The sequence below is a fragment of the Brachycentrus maculatus genome, unplaced genomic scaffold (genome assembly GCF_059751285.1).
Source record: "Brachycentrus maculatus isolate JH-2025_06_01 unplaced genomic scaffold, ASM5975128v1 h1tg000340l, whole genome shotgun sequence".
Taxonomy (NCBI): Eukaryota; Metazoa; Arthropoda; class Insecta; order Trichoptera; family Brachycentridae; genus Brachycentrus; species Brachycentrus maculatus.
Genome location: NW_028281089.1, coordinates 286,003 through 299,537, shown reverse-complemented (window position 1 = coordinate 299,537; position 13,535 = coordinate 286,003). Strand labels below are relative to the sequence as shown.

The following is a 13,535-nucleotide window of genomic DNA, read 5'->3' as shown; positions in this document are numbered from 1 at the left end:
CCCTAGATATTTAATAATTACTCTAAAATAATGTTGAAAAATAGATAATATTATCAAACAATCATTTGTCATTGTGTATGAAATACAAAATGTCAAACACATTGAATTTGACCGCGGCACACCTGTATCCGGCTCACGGCACATCGGTTGCGGAGCACTGACGTTGAGCTTGTTTAGGTTAATTAATGAACATCCTTGTCTATGGAATGTATGACGGAGTGGCATTTTTTATCTATGACCAGAACTTATCGATTCGTGACTTGCCGGCGGCGTCGCCATTTTACGGGATCGCCAATTCTATAATAAAAATTTATCCATCAAATCCACTGCATCAAAATGAATACCAGGAATTCATGTAAGTCATTAAATTTATCACTTGATTTGTAGCAACTTTCCTCAGTTGGATAGCTAGTATAGGCTGATTCATTTATTGAAATGCTGTGACCTCACTAATGAAGCTTTCTTGATTTTCGTCGTGATAGACCCTGAAGTATTGCTAATTTCGCTTTCGCTACATTATTTTTACAGACGTTTAATATAATAGAGACCGTTTAAGACAATATGTACTAACAAAACTCGGTATTTTATGTAAAAATAAAATGTTTCATATTTTTGACGCAGTTGCTTCAGTATGCGTCATACGCATATTTTTTGGGTCAAGTGTAGTATTTACCTTTGTTCTAGAAACTATTTTGTGTACGAAATATAAAACTTTCAAAGAATTTCCCCTTTTACTTAAATTCATTGTTTTGGGATGGATGGGATGAGTGTTTTATAAAACGCGCATTACCAGTCTCTGTAGAATGTGAATGTTGCTGTTTTTCCAAGCTATCATGCCGTGTCTTCAGCACTTCTTGGTAATGTTTGGGACTTCCTCAACTTCCGCATATATAGTCGTAAATTCCTATCGGTAACATTGGATCTCGATGTTACTTGATAATAGTTTTAATTTATTCAGTCATACCAAGTTTTTTGTCCTCAATTCTCCGATCAGTGTTTGTATCTTAATTATGAATTAATTTCTAGTCGGGCTTTTGTCTATAGTGTCGCCGTTGCTCCGGGTTCTACCCCGCTCTGCCACAACTTGTTTCCTATTTTCTAACACAAGCTGCACAGACTTGCCTTAAAATAATATTGAACCGAAATATGTTTATCTGTAATATTCCTCGAGGGTTGCATCTGGTATTCACATACAGAACTTTGCCCATACTCAAATGGGAATATTGACATATTTCATGATGTCGGATGAACATTTTATTTCCAGATAACCGTAATCAGTACCAATCTGCCCGCTACAACAGTCCTGGAACTTTTGTTCCTGCTGCTCAGGTATTTATTAATCACTTGTATATCAAATTATATTAATCTTCTTTATTTTAAAAAAAATTCTAATTAATGCATCAAAAACAATTTTTAATGTAAATTTATTTTATTAAAATATGTATTCATTTTGAGATACAAGTTTAATCATTTACCATAATCTGATACCAAAAAATTATTCAAAGAGTACTTTATCATGCAGGAATATTTTAATTTTTGCTTTTAAGAAATTCACATAATTTGATGAAGGAAATATATTTCTACATAAAGTATTTATTATTTATTATTATATTTTTAAATTGGTATCAAAGGAGAATTACAAAATATATTTGTAAAATAGTTTTATGTATTTTTTGCATATAAGTATATTATAATATATATTAAAATTATGACGAGTTTAGGATAAAAACAAGTCTTTAAAAACATAACTCCCATATTAAATTGTTAGTGTTTTTGAATAAACAACTGATGTAACGGTATATTTTTTAAATATTTATTTTTGCAACATGTGCTGTTTTAAAATAAGTTTCGTCAATTTCATAAACATCTTGTTATTTTGTAAATTGAAAACTATTTAATAACATCTAAAATGATTGAACTAATGAAAAGTTACATGGAAATGAAGTTTGTATGCATTATTTACTCAAGTAAATTGTCTAATAAAATTCATGAATTTGTATTTTGTCATTAGCCACATCAGTTGAATTACGCACAACATTATTTCTCTCGTATCGGTATAACTAGTAGAATTGGTATCCACCCCTCGACTGCTCCCCGCCTTCCTGTGACTCGACTTCCCGAGAGTCGGAGAGGCGATCCGGGGGTCGATATCGAGGATTTCTTTTATTTTATTTTATTGTTTTGATTCATTCCCCATTGTACCTACCTTTACAGCGCTCGCTGCGGCTCGCCAGTCATCCGGAGCATTCCCCCTCCCCTCCCCCACTCCTGCTTGGCGGACTTGCTCCCAACGCTGGCTGTATAGATGTCACGCCGTCTCCCGATCAATACACCTCTCCTAAGTGGAGACGGTTTATCTTTTCGGGAGATCCAACTTCCCGGAGAGTCAATGCACTATCGCATTCCCAGTCCTCCATTGGAACAGATCGTTAATCAAACCCAGTATAAATAATGGAATAACTAGATCGATTTCCTTAACCGTTTGTCGATTCCCTTAAAAATGGTCAAATCTGGGATTACGTATTGTAACTTAAATGTAAAAATTGGTTCCGATCGACTCTCGTTTTTAGCAGTCCCCTTATTCTATACAGTCATTTGCGAGTGAGCCGCCGTGTAGAAAGATTCCGCACGTCGTTATATTGGCTTGTAGCGACGTGTCGTCTCGCTTTCCCACTTCTTATTTAGTCGCTCTGTTGTGCATATATGCGTTTGTATGCGTCGGAACCATCCACGGGCACCGTCGAGGTTCCGTTTCCACTCTGACGCGGCTGACCGTTCCGGGCGAGACGTCCGGCGAAGGCGACCCTTACCTCGCGATGGGAGGGTTAGTAAGCGGCCGGGCCTTCGCTGGCGACGCTCTTGCGCGTAACCGCCCGCCGCGTCTCGTGGACGCGCGTCAGGTTGGATGTTTCCGCGCAATAGATGAGCGTATACTCGGACAGTGAGGCGGCGAGCTCCCGGCGAGACGGCGGTGCGAGCGTCCACGGCGGGCGCTGCGCCCTGTCGGCAGAAAGCCGCTGGTCTCGCCGGGATCTTGCCGCCCCGATTTTCCCATTCCGGACCGTGCCAATGGACACAGTAAGGACACGGCCAGTGTGCGACGGTGACAATGGGTATGTCTGTGTTCCGCATTCTATGTCTGTGTGTTCAACAATGCGCGCCTCATCGCCGAACTGATCACCGGTATTCGGAGATGTCCGCCGAGGTTCTGGGAAACTGAGGGTGGGTGTAGGGCGCGGCCGGAGAAGGAAACCAACGTCCTTCGCTCTAGTGACGTCTCCGAATGCCGGTACAAGTCTCCGTTTGCTAGATTTAAGTATGTTCATTGTCCCTTATGACGCTGTGATACAACATGTTGCATGCTTATCTCGTCAAATTTACGGTTCAGTACGCAGGTATATTTTGATTTAAAATTAAACTTTACCTTTTCTGTGGTGGAATATTCCTTTCTCTCTGGATAACTGGCAACGTTTTGCAGTTTCTTTATCCATATTACCTTCGTATCTGGATATAGAAATATTTCTTTGAGTCAATACACTGGAAATATGTCATGGAATAAATAGTAAACTGACCTTTTGTAATTCATTTATCCTGATGCAAAATAATTGGTTCCTCTCCTAATTTAGAACCTAATTCAATACTAACGCATGAAATATGCATTTAGGAATTTTAGCTTTGAGAAATTGTTGAAAAAGTCAATTGAAAACTTGTCCCTTTTTTATGTACATGTTATCGAAAACATCCGCATTTCATCACATAACCTAAAAATTATTAAAAGTACAAGGTAGCCCTGAACTTTTGATTAAAAACTGACTCGTTGAATTGTCATCAATCCAGTCTGAAAAGTGTAACCTTGTATTTTTTTGGAAATGTAAATTATTAGTGATACAATATTACAAGAAAAGCTCGTTGGGGTATAATCATTTAAAAGGGCATAGAATCAATTACATATTTCACAAATGAAAGAGGAAAAAAACTTTTCAACAAAAATAATAATTTATTGTATCAAATTTGAGTCCACAGAGCTGAACATTCTGACACTTTAGTCTTTAATATTACGCAATCTGAGCGTCGCTAATTTGTAAATGTTGATCATGCTTATATTTATTTAGAGTCCATTCGATAAAACAAAACAATCTTTACCTAACTGCTGAAAAGGGGTCGATATCCTCTATAATTAAATAATATCAAAAATATATCAGAATTTTTGCGTAAAAAGTTGAAAGGTTTTTATTCCATTTTTATCCAGAGTCATGTCAAACCATTGGCAGATGTATTGAAATTTGAAAGTTATTAGTAAATCGCTAAAAACTTTATTTTTTTTAACCATAAATGTCATCTATAAAATTTTCATCTATGTTAGGATATCAATAAAAATCTTGATAATATTACAATGAAAATTGAGAATTTCTTTTATTTTTCCTATTAATGAGCTTTTCTCGTATTATCTCTTAACCTTCATTTAGTCACGCAACGAAACATAGTCGGGTCCGTAACCAACGGTCATTTGTCAATCCACTTTAGCCACATTATAGTTTCTCTCGCAAGCATGCGACTGACTGGCGACCGTCCAACCGGAGGCCTCGCTCAGAACCTAGCTAAAGCGGGAAGACACACGCATGGAAATGGTTTGAAATTGCACATACCTTTCCGTTATTTTAATCGTAGTGATGTAATTGATCGATAGTGCAATGCTCCGGGAAATGCAAAAAAAAAAACCTGCTTATTGTCGCCTTGTAATCCCGAGTGGAGTTAGACACTCGACAGATTAAGGCGATATAATGTATTTACAAAAACTTATAACATTATATTTTAAGTGAACTTTTGTTGAAGCGGTTTGTTTTGTTTTTCCATAGAAATAATTTTTGTGACTCAGGTCATATTGATGTTACGCCACAGATCAGTTGCTTTTTAGATCAATTTTAGAGATATTTGTAATTTTTATTATTTACGTAACAACATTTTTTTTTAAATGATCGTATTAAAAAAATTTAAAATACTTTGTTTGAATCCTGGGTCCCTCTAAATAGTACAATTATCTTAATTATTAACGATAGTCATTCAGGGGACGCATTTTAATTATGTCCCAAACATTTGTGGCAGACTGACTGGATCCTTTGGGTGGTTATCTATCCGACTATAGGCAGTTCTGAGGCCGGGAGATGGTGTCGCACGACTAAATGAAAGTGGCGTCTTGCACTATTAATAGCTTTGTGGAATGAACAGTTTTTTGGTACCCAGCCCCAGCAGACGCAGCAGTACGCGGCGTCCCCGAGCCAGAACCTGCAGCCCGTGATGGTGCACCCCAACAACTGGCAGGGCAACGACACGCCCAGCAAGCAGCAGGCCTACGCGCCCGCGGTGCAGACCCCGCAGGCCGCCGACCCGCCCCCGGAGAGCATGGACGAGGGCGCGGAGGACGGCGGCGAGGACACGCCCCAACGCAAGAAGTGGATGAAGAAAGGTTGGTCTATAGGATTTCCGCATGCTCCATAATACGATGCAATTTTACGGCTGTTGAAAACTCGAGTCTTTAAATATTCGGCGGGTATGTTATGAGGTCCACCTCTGTAGTGTAATGGTCAGCACGCTCGGCTACCGTACTGGAGGTCCCGGGTTCGATCCCCGGGGTGGGGTCAAATAAATATAAGTGATTTTTTTCACTCACATAACTTTGTTTTAAAATCACTAAAAGTATTAACAAGATGGACCCCAAGAATTCTACGATGGAGACCTTGGAAGAACAAAAGAGGTGTCGGAAGACCCCAAAAGAGATGGTCTGGCGACATTGTCGCTATAGGGGGTAGAAACTGGCTGCAAGCAGCAACCTACCGGAGGAAATGGAAAGAAGGGGAAGAGGCCTAAATCCAGCAGTGGAGGTCAAAGGGCTCATAAAGAAGAAGAAGAAAGAAGTATTAATCAGTCTTGAAAAAGAAGCGGTTAGCTTCAAAATTGGTAGACATTAATTATAATTAAATTATATTTTAATTATATACCAAAAGGATATGTTTTGCATCCTTCAGTTGAGTTTGTAGGGTGCGGGACGGGACTGTGGGAGTATGTAGCTTACAGTTTTGGTACTGGCCTGACAGGGTTCAAGGTGAGCATGCGGGAGCGGCGGCGGCGCCAGAACAAGCAGCTGCGGCGGCTCATCACGCCCAAGAACGCGCTCATGGTGCTCAACGAGCTCACGCCCGACAGCCGGCACGAGTGCACCGTGCTGCCCGAGGCCGAGGCCTTCACCGGCGCGCTGCCCAAGCAGTACGTGGCCGTGCTCAGCGTGGAGGGCATCGAGTACCGCGGAACCGGTGAGTGCAACCCCCATCAACTTCTTCACCATCTCTACCAAATTAGTCAGATCTTTGTGACTTCACACAGGCGCCATTCCCAGCAATTGCAACATAAATTCCAGAAAGATTTATTTTCCTCACAACATTTCGAGTGTGTCCAAATACTTCACAAATCTGTATTATCTCCAATTAGGAGTTATTTTTTACATCTCAATATAGATGAAGAGGAAAGAATATGGAAGTCTGGGCATTAATAGGGCTTACGACCATCATTATTTCAAACCACAACGGTCGTAAGCCCTGTTAATGCTCAGACTTCCATATTCTTTCTTTTTCATCTATGTTGAGATGTCAAAAAATAATGTAATAAAGGTTTTTTTTCAATTGACCCGGGTGTTTGTGATGTATTTTTCGCATTTACCTTACCATCTTTAGGTAGATCTGCAAAGCCTCTACTTTTAGAGGGTCATCTTTAGATAACCCTCTAAAAGTAGAGGCTTTGCAGTTTATTACTTGTTTTTTAAAAACACTCTTACTACTTGTGCGATTTTGGTGAATGGAACTCAATTCTCCCGTAGTCCAATTGCTGTTATCCCGTTAAAATGATGACAATTCACTGCGCAAATCTGAATGTCTCCCGAAACAAATCTCCGGCGAGAGCTGTCGAGATAAGCGAGCGACGCATGTTCTGTGATATTCTGACACTGAATCCCACTCTCCCGACATCCCCCCCCCCTGTGCGCCGCGTATTGACATCCTCCGCCTTGTCGCAGGTGCGTCCAAGCTGCAGGCCAAGAACAATGCGGCCGAGGGAGTCATCAGAGACATGATCATCAAGCAGATGGGGCGCTTCCCAGAAACGACCCCGGTCCCTGATGAGGATATGAAGACGGGTTAGTGTTTTTTAAAAATTATTATTTGCCTCTAAAAGCGATCTGTTGATGGCTAATTTTGGTCACACATCAGAGTGGCAGAATTCTGTCATATGTCACGTCATAGTGCTTTCATTTTTGTTTTTGTTTACAATCGATCTTGACAGCGCCAATTGAAGAGACCTTTCTGAAATTCAAATAGTAATATTATTGATTCTACGCGGATAGTCAGTATTTTTGTATTTTGTTTCGACATTTCTGTTTAAATCGTAAATAAATTTGCGATGATAAACTACTGATTTGAGACGTTCATTATTTTGAAAATAGACTCCCTTTCTTCCATAGCCAATTTGTACATTATGTTTTGAATATTGAAAGCATTAACTTTGTGGATCGTATTGATATATTATTTTGAGAAATAAAAATACTTTGTTTTTGATCCACTCACATTTTTATGACCAACTTGTTTCGGCAACAACCTGTTGCCATCTTGTTGTTGCCGAAATTATGAAAAATGTGAGTGGATCAAAAAACAAAGTGTTTTTATTTCTCAAAATAATATAATTTCTACATTATAAATATAATACATGTAATAATAGTTGTATAATATAATAATCTATTAAGTATATCTAACAAGGATGATAATATTGGACAAGGAATAATACGTAATTCACGTAATTTATTTGAAGAGCTCTTGATTTTTTGAAAATGGCACTAGGATATATAAATGATTGTAGGTGACTCGGAGGATGACAAGGCGGACGGAGAGCCGACGTTCCCCATGATCCAGTTGGCCTCGTACGCGCTGCACAAGCTGTTCACGGACTGGCAGACCGAGGGCTTCAAGGTGCCGCAGCTGGTCCCCGCCAAGGTTACTTCTCCTCCTAACTCGCAGGCACTAAACCCTCATATTATTCACTCCGCATGCGACACTACCATCTGCCTCGGAGCTACTCAATTCCGAGGAGCAAAGTTCCAGAATTATTTAACCCTTCCCTTACGGTGCTAAAAACTTCTGCGTGCACCAGTGATATGTATTTTGTACACCATATGAAAATGTAATTTATTCCTAAACGTTGCTTTTATAGAGCAAAGTTGAAGTTAAATTGTATTAATTTTGTAATGTTAGCTCTGGTAAACACCTAAAAACGAGAAAAAAAACATCGTAATTGCCTCCGTAGCTAGCGTAGCGACACGACCATCTTGAACGACGACTCTGAACTAAAATGAGATCGTCGGAAACAGTATGAAGCCGTGTGCATGTACGTAAATTGCGTCACTCACGCATACTCATTCATAAACTTTTGTGTATTGGTGATTCTATCCCCGATTTTTTACAATTTATTTATTTCCATCGCTGCAAATGAATACTTTCTTTATATTATAATACTTTTATGTAACACGTAAAAGTATTACGGAGAAATATAAAAATTCTAAGCCTGTATCTATTGTAATTTATATTGATATTCTCATTTTTAAAGTTAAGTTGTAGTAAATACATATCACCGGGAGGGGAAGGTTAACACCAGGAAGGGTTCAATTAAATGTGAGCTTTCCATTTTATAAATTACAAAGTAACTTTAAACTTCATGATCCATAAAATAAGTGTTTATGATCGTAAATAAGAAATGACATGTCATGATATTGCATTGAAATAAAATGATTATTTCGTATTTTTTTTGACATCTCAACATACATGTAGAAGAATATGGTAGTCTGGGCATTTATGGGGCTTACGACCGTCATAGGCTGGTTTAAGTAATCACTTTACACACTTGTAACATTCACCAATTCTACCCATGATTGACAACCACACTAATATTTTTACTCATAAGTCTGGGCATTTATGTAGAGTGTAGTTTTTATGTAGTTTTATGTAGAGATGTCAAAAAATAATATGAAATAACTCCTATAATTGGAGATAATCCAGATTTGTGAACAAATATTTGGACACACTCAAAGTGTTGTTAAAATGATTATTGTCGTTTTTGTATGAAAAGATAATTATGGGGACAAAAATTGAGTAATGTTTTTGGAATTATAGCTTTATTATAGGGATTAAGGAGGTTGGTGCGTCAGACAGACAAGAGCCGTCGGAGTAATGTTATGTTATGTTTAGCCGGCGAGCACGACCCCCTCGGAGGCAGGCGGCGTGGCGGTGGCGGCGGCGCCCAAGCCCCCGCGCAAGCCCCCGGTGCTGCCGCCGGCCCCGGCCACGCTGCACCCGTGCGTGCTGCTCTCGCAGATGCGCGGCGCCCTCAACTACTCCTTCCTCGCCTGCGAGGCCATGAAGCCCAACACGCAGATCTTCAGCATGGGCGTCACCGTCGACGGGACCACCTACATCGGCAAGGGTGAGACACTCCACACACTCGCAACCGTCTACCGCATACTAATATCTACTGAACCGAGGAGATGTCAACTTGCTGACACAATGTTCTTCTTTCAACTCTTAAATTGGCATATTGAATGCCCTACAGTGAAAGCCTGTTCATTCCAAATTCATCAAACTACAAATTCGTGGCATTTTAAAACTGCTGACAATATAGCAGACATTTTTAGTTATTATTCAAGTAAATTATTATTATAAGTCCATATTACTTATTTTTGAGGAGAAAAAATGGACGAATATAATTTTCTTAATTAAAAACTCTTCTTCTAACCCTTATCCACACCCAATGGTGCATATAGCACTGCATCGTATTGACGCAGTGTTATCTTGATCGTTACTTACATGAAGGCAGGGTGATCACTCCTGCGCTTCAGGGACCAACCAGTCCAGAGTAATATTAAATAAATATGAGAATGTAAAATCACAAATATTTTTTTTCACCCCCCCTGGAAATCGAACCCGGGACCTCCAGCACGGTAGCTAAGAAATCCAGCTTTTAAAAAAGATTTAGACACACCGTAATATGTGAATATTTAGGTCACCTAATCATTTGCCATCAATTAGAAGTTTTATTTGACAATTTGATTATTTACTATATTAATTGGCAAATAAAGCGATCAGTTTTACCGACCGTCTTTGAACTGCTCAAAAATAAGTAAGTGTAATAATGTAAATAATTAATTGGTGTATTTTCCAGCTTCTAACAAGAAGGAAGCCCGCAAGCTCGCGGCACAGCGGGCGTGCGAAGACATCTTCAAAGTCGTCTACCCCGATGATGACAAGAAGCCGCTCATCGAGGACATGTAGTCGCCGCTCTTCGGGATCTGTCGTATTGTAGTCAAACCTAACCTAACCAGGTCTTAAGTGTATTCAAATAGAAAAACGCCTTAATTCTAAAATCTATTAGGATTTACTCGGTCAGTTTATCTGATGTTGACAGCTTAATGGATAGCTTTTAGCCTTTGCCATGCATTTAAAACATTAAGCGGTAATATATTTGCGCAAAAAGGTAACTACATTTTGATGGTGACATGTCATTCGAGTCGGGAGTAGTCCCGCTATTATTTCAACCTCTCGACGAGCGAGTTATTGCAAACTAAACTCTATCTTGCGAGTGAGTTATTATATCGAGATCTTAAAAAAAACTAGTGTTGAAACTTTTTTCCACATATTAGATTATCAAAAACTATCTAATATGAATAAAAATACATAGGCAATAAAATTGATGCTGATATTTTAGTATTGTTCAACCGTAGGTTTAGTGGATTAGTGCGGATACCATATCTCGTCTATATTCCTATTTTGGTTTGGACAATAAGGTTGGCTCGTATTTTCCGAGAGGTTAACGCGTGTCACGAAGTTTCTGGTGTTTTCAATAGTATTAAATTTTCTATTAAAATAATGTAATTTTTTTAGAAGATCTGTGCACAAATATGCATAATTTTAAGAACAAAATGTACTTGTGTTTGCATCAGAGTACTAATTTGTTTGCAACATTTGTCAGACCTTAATTCCATCCGAAGTTGAGAGACGTCGGTCTAATATAATATTCTCAATTAAACTCAAGAATATTGGCAAGCGAGCGAACGATAACTATAGTAATTATTACCATATTAAGCGAAAGTAATGAGATGATAACTGATTTTGTAAGTTTTTGTTTACACCATACGTGTGCTTTTTTACAAGTTGACCAATGAGTTTGTCAAATTGTAGTAATTGTAAGACTATGCATTGTGAGTTTAGACTACAAAATTGTAGAGTATGTATTAGTATAAATAGTATTTAATTTTCTAATATAAAACAATACATTTACATCAGTGTGAAAATAACCATTTTATATAAGAAAATTATGTTATAAAACTGACCTTTGGAGTTGTATATTATATAACTTTGTTCGGTACTGCGGATGGTAAGCGTATTTATAAAAGAATGTTTACCTGCGGTGTGATCTAAACTAGGTTAAATTTTTGGTGAAAATGTCTGAACCGTGTTCCATTTTTTAACCACATGTATTAATAAGTCAACTTTCTTTCAATAAAAAAGTATCTCTATCTTATGTTTTATTTATATTAATATAATATCTTGAACTCATGTTATCCCAATATGTATTTATGGGTCATAATATTTTCTTCACATTTGTTTCGTGGATTTATTCTTTAAAAGTGGTTACGTAACTTTACTTTACGTAACTTTACTTTACGTAACTTTTTTATTATTTTTTTAATTAGTGATTATCATGACAAAAAACAATCAGAAAATGCAACTATGTCGATCAGTAACACGACCAGATCAGTAACAGTAGGAACGACAGTTCCACCAATTTATGCAATTTTTCACTGGTACTGTGCAGGTTTGACATTTTAGAGGGTAAAATGATATTTTTTATCTAGTAGTGTTTAGGAAACAAAAAAAAAGTAAAAATAAATTATCTGCGCTAATAAAAACTGACTGTCGGAAACATTTCTTAATCAAATCGAAGTTTTTTTTTTTACAGAAGTAAAACAAAAATAATGCTTAAAATTGATTTAATAGGCAATTATTATTTACACATTATTTGGACATATAAAATACTTCAGCTTCTCACAAGAAACAATACTAGATCATGCTTATTAATGCAGGTCATTTTCATATTTCGATGAGTTTTAGGGCAGCTTTCGTGAAAGAAATTGTCTATAATTAATATTAAGTTTCACCAGGATTTAATTAGGTGTTGTTTATTGATTCTCAATTCAATGTTATTCTAATTATATATATTTATTTATATGTACCTACATATTACTTCCTTTTGTACATTTTTAAAATTACCAAAAAAAATTATTTTATTTTAAGTAAATTAAAAAAGAAAAAAATTGCCCCATTTTAGCCGACAATCAGTATGACGGCCTTTGTCTGCATGCAGGGAACAGCGTTCTCAAAATGTGAACTAAATTACTTATTGCAAGCGGAGAAAATCACAAGTACTGCGTCATTTGCGCCGAGACGAGAAGCGTCTCTGACATTTGTTTGAGAATAAGGGCAGTACATGGAATTTTACCATCCGGCAGTCCGGTTTTTTCAAATAAAAGCGACTACGCCAGTTACGACTAGCGTGATCGAGGTCATGCGCACCGACCCTGAGAAAGATAAACAAGTGCGCGAGCCAATCATCCGTTTTTTCATGCTAACCGGACTGCCAGACAGCAAAATTCCGTGTATGTAGTACACAAACGCTCTTACACTATTAACAATTTTATGAATATCATAAAACGTTTTTTTATTATGTTTTATTAAAAATGTTAACGAGCACACAAAAACAGGAATGATGTTTCATAACAAATTAACTGAAGGCAATGGGAAACTTTCTGGGTAAGTTTGGTTTAAATTCTCCCGAGTGTTCCGGGATCAATGTCAACATTTTACCAAAAGCAACTCTTCAAATTTAATGTGATGAAATTAATTCTATCCTAAAATCTGTTTGTGGGCAGAAATCGAGTAAGCTGATAAATTATTAATCAAATTTTATTTCAATAATTCACTTTACACTTCGGCTGCCCTAAAGCAAAACAAATTTATAAATAAAAAATTATTAGCTCAAAATCAAAAAGAATAGTCAAAGAGGATGTGATTCTAACCAATTTATATTTTCATCTTAATATTTCAATTATGTATTTTGGTACAATACAATTTTTAACATACTCCGAACTCGGTATGTACATAATTACAAATTTTTCCAAAGCATGTTTTGGATAGAGTGTCACATACATAGTTTTTCTTTTGGACAGTCGACTTACGTCATCTGTTAAGTTACAATAAACTTCCGATATAAAAATTAACATCATCTAAAAAATAATGAGGAATCATTATTTTCTTTCACAAAACAGAAAATTATAAATGCGATCACATTTTTTTACGCATTCATAGTTAACATAATTAGAATTGTAAAAATACACTTGAAATAATTGAGTGCACATATCACTCACTCCTTTCAACAACAACTTCACA

At 37.3% G+C, this 13,535-nt stretch overlaps 2 protein-coding genes across 7 annotated transcripts in view; one reads left to right on the top strand and one right to left on the bottom strand.

The window, feature by feature from the left end:
* Positions 1-13,535, bottom strand: part of LOC148303906 (rab GTPase-binding effector protein 1-like) — a 273,584-nt gene that overhangs the window by 245,338 nt on the left and 14,711 nt on the right. The window lies entirely within an intron of this gene.
* LOC148303907 (double-stranded RNA-specific editase 1-like) lies at positions 241-11,605 on the top strand. Of its 6 annotated transcripts, none has more exons than XM_088269146.1 (9): positions 241-355; positions 1,265-1,329; positions 2,215-3,113; positions 5,242-5,464; positions 6,093-6,308; positions 7,064-7,183; positions 7,900-8,033; positions 9,282-9,516; positions 10,252-11,605. In XM_088269146.1, the coding sequence occupies exons 4-9, from the start codon at positions 5,296-5,298 to the stop codon at positions 10,359-10,361; spliced, it is 984 nt and encodes a 327-aa protein (XP_088125272.1). In that variant the 5' UTR covers positions 241-355; positions 1,265-1,329; positions 2,215-3,113; positions 5,242-5,295; the 3' UTR covers positions 10,362-11,605. The 6 variants fall into 6 exon arrangements, with proteins under 6 accessions (XP_088125272.1, XP_088125271.1, XP_088125270.1 ...); XM_088269145.1 differs by having other exon boundaries at positions 7,900-8,057; XM_088269144.1 differs by lacking the exon at positions 2,215-3,113.

Coding starts and splice junctions, on each gene's coding strand:
- LOC148303907 (XM_088269141.1), top strand. Junction 1,330..5,226: donor CTTTTGTTCCTGCTGCTCAG/GTATTTATTAAT, acceptor TGGAATGAACAG/TTTTTTGGTACCCAGCCCCA. Junction 7,184..7,899: donor TGATGAGGATATGAAGACGG/GTTAGTGTTTTT, acceptor AAATGATTGTAG/GTGACTCGGAGGATGACAAG.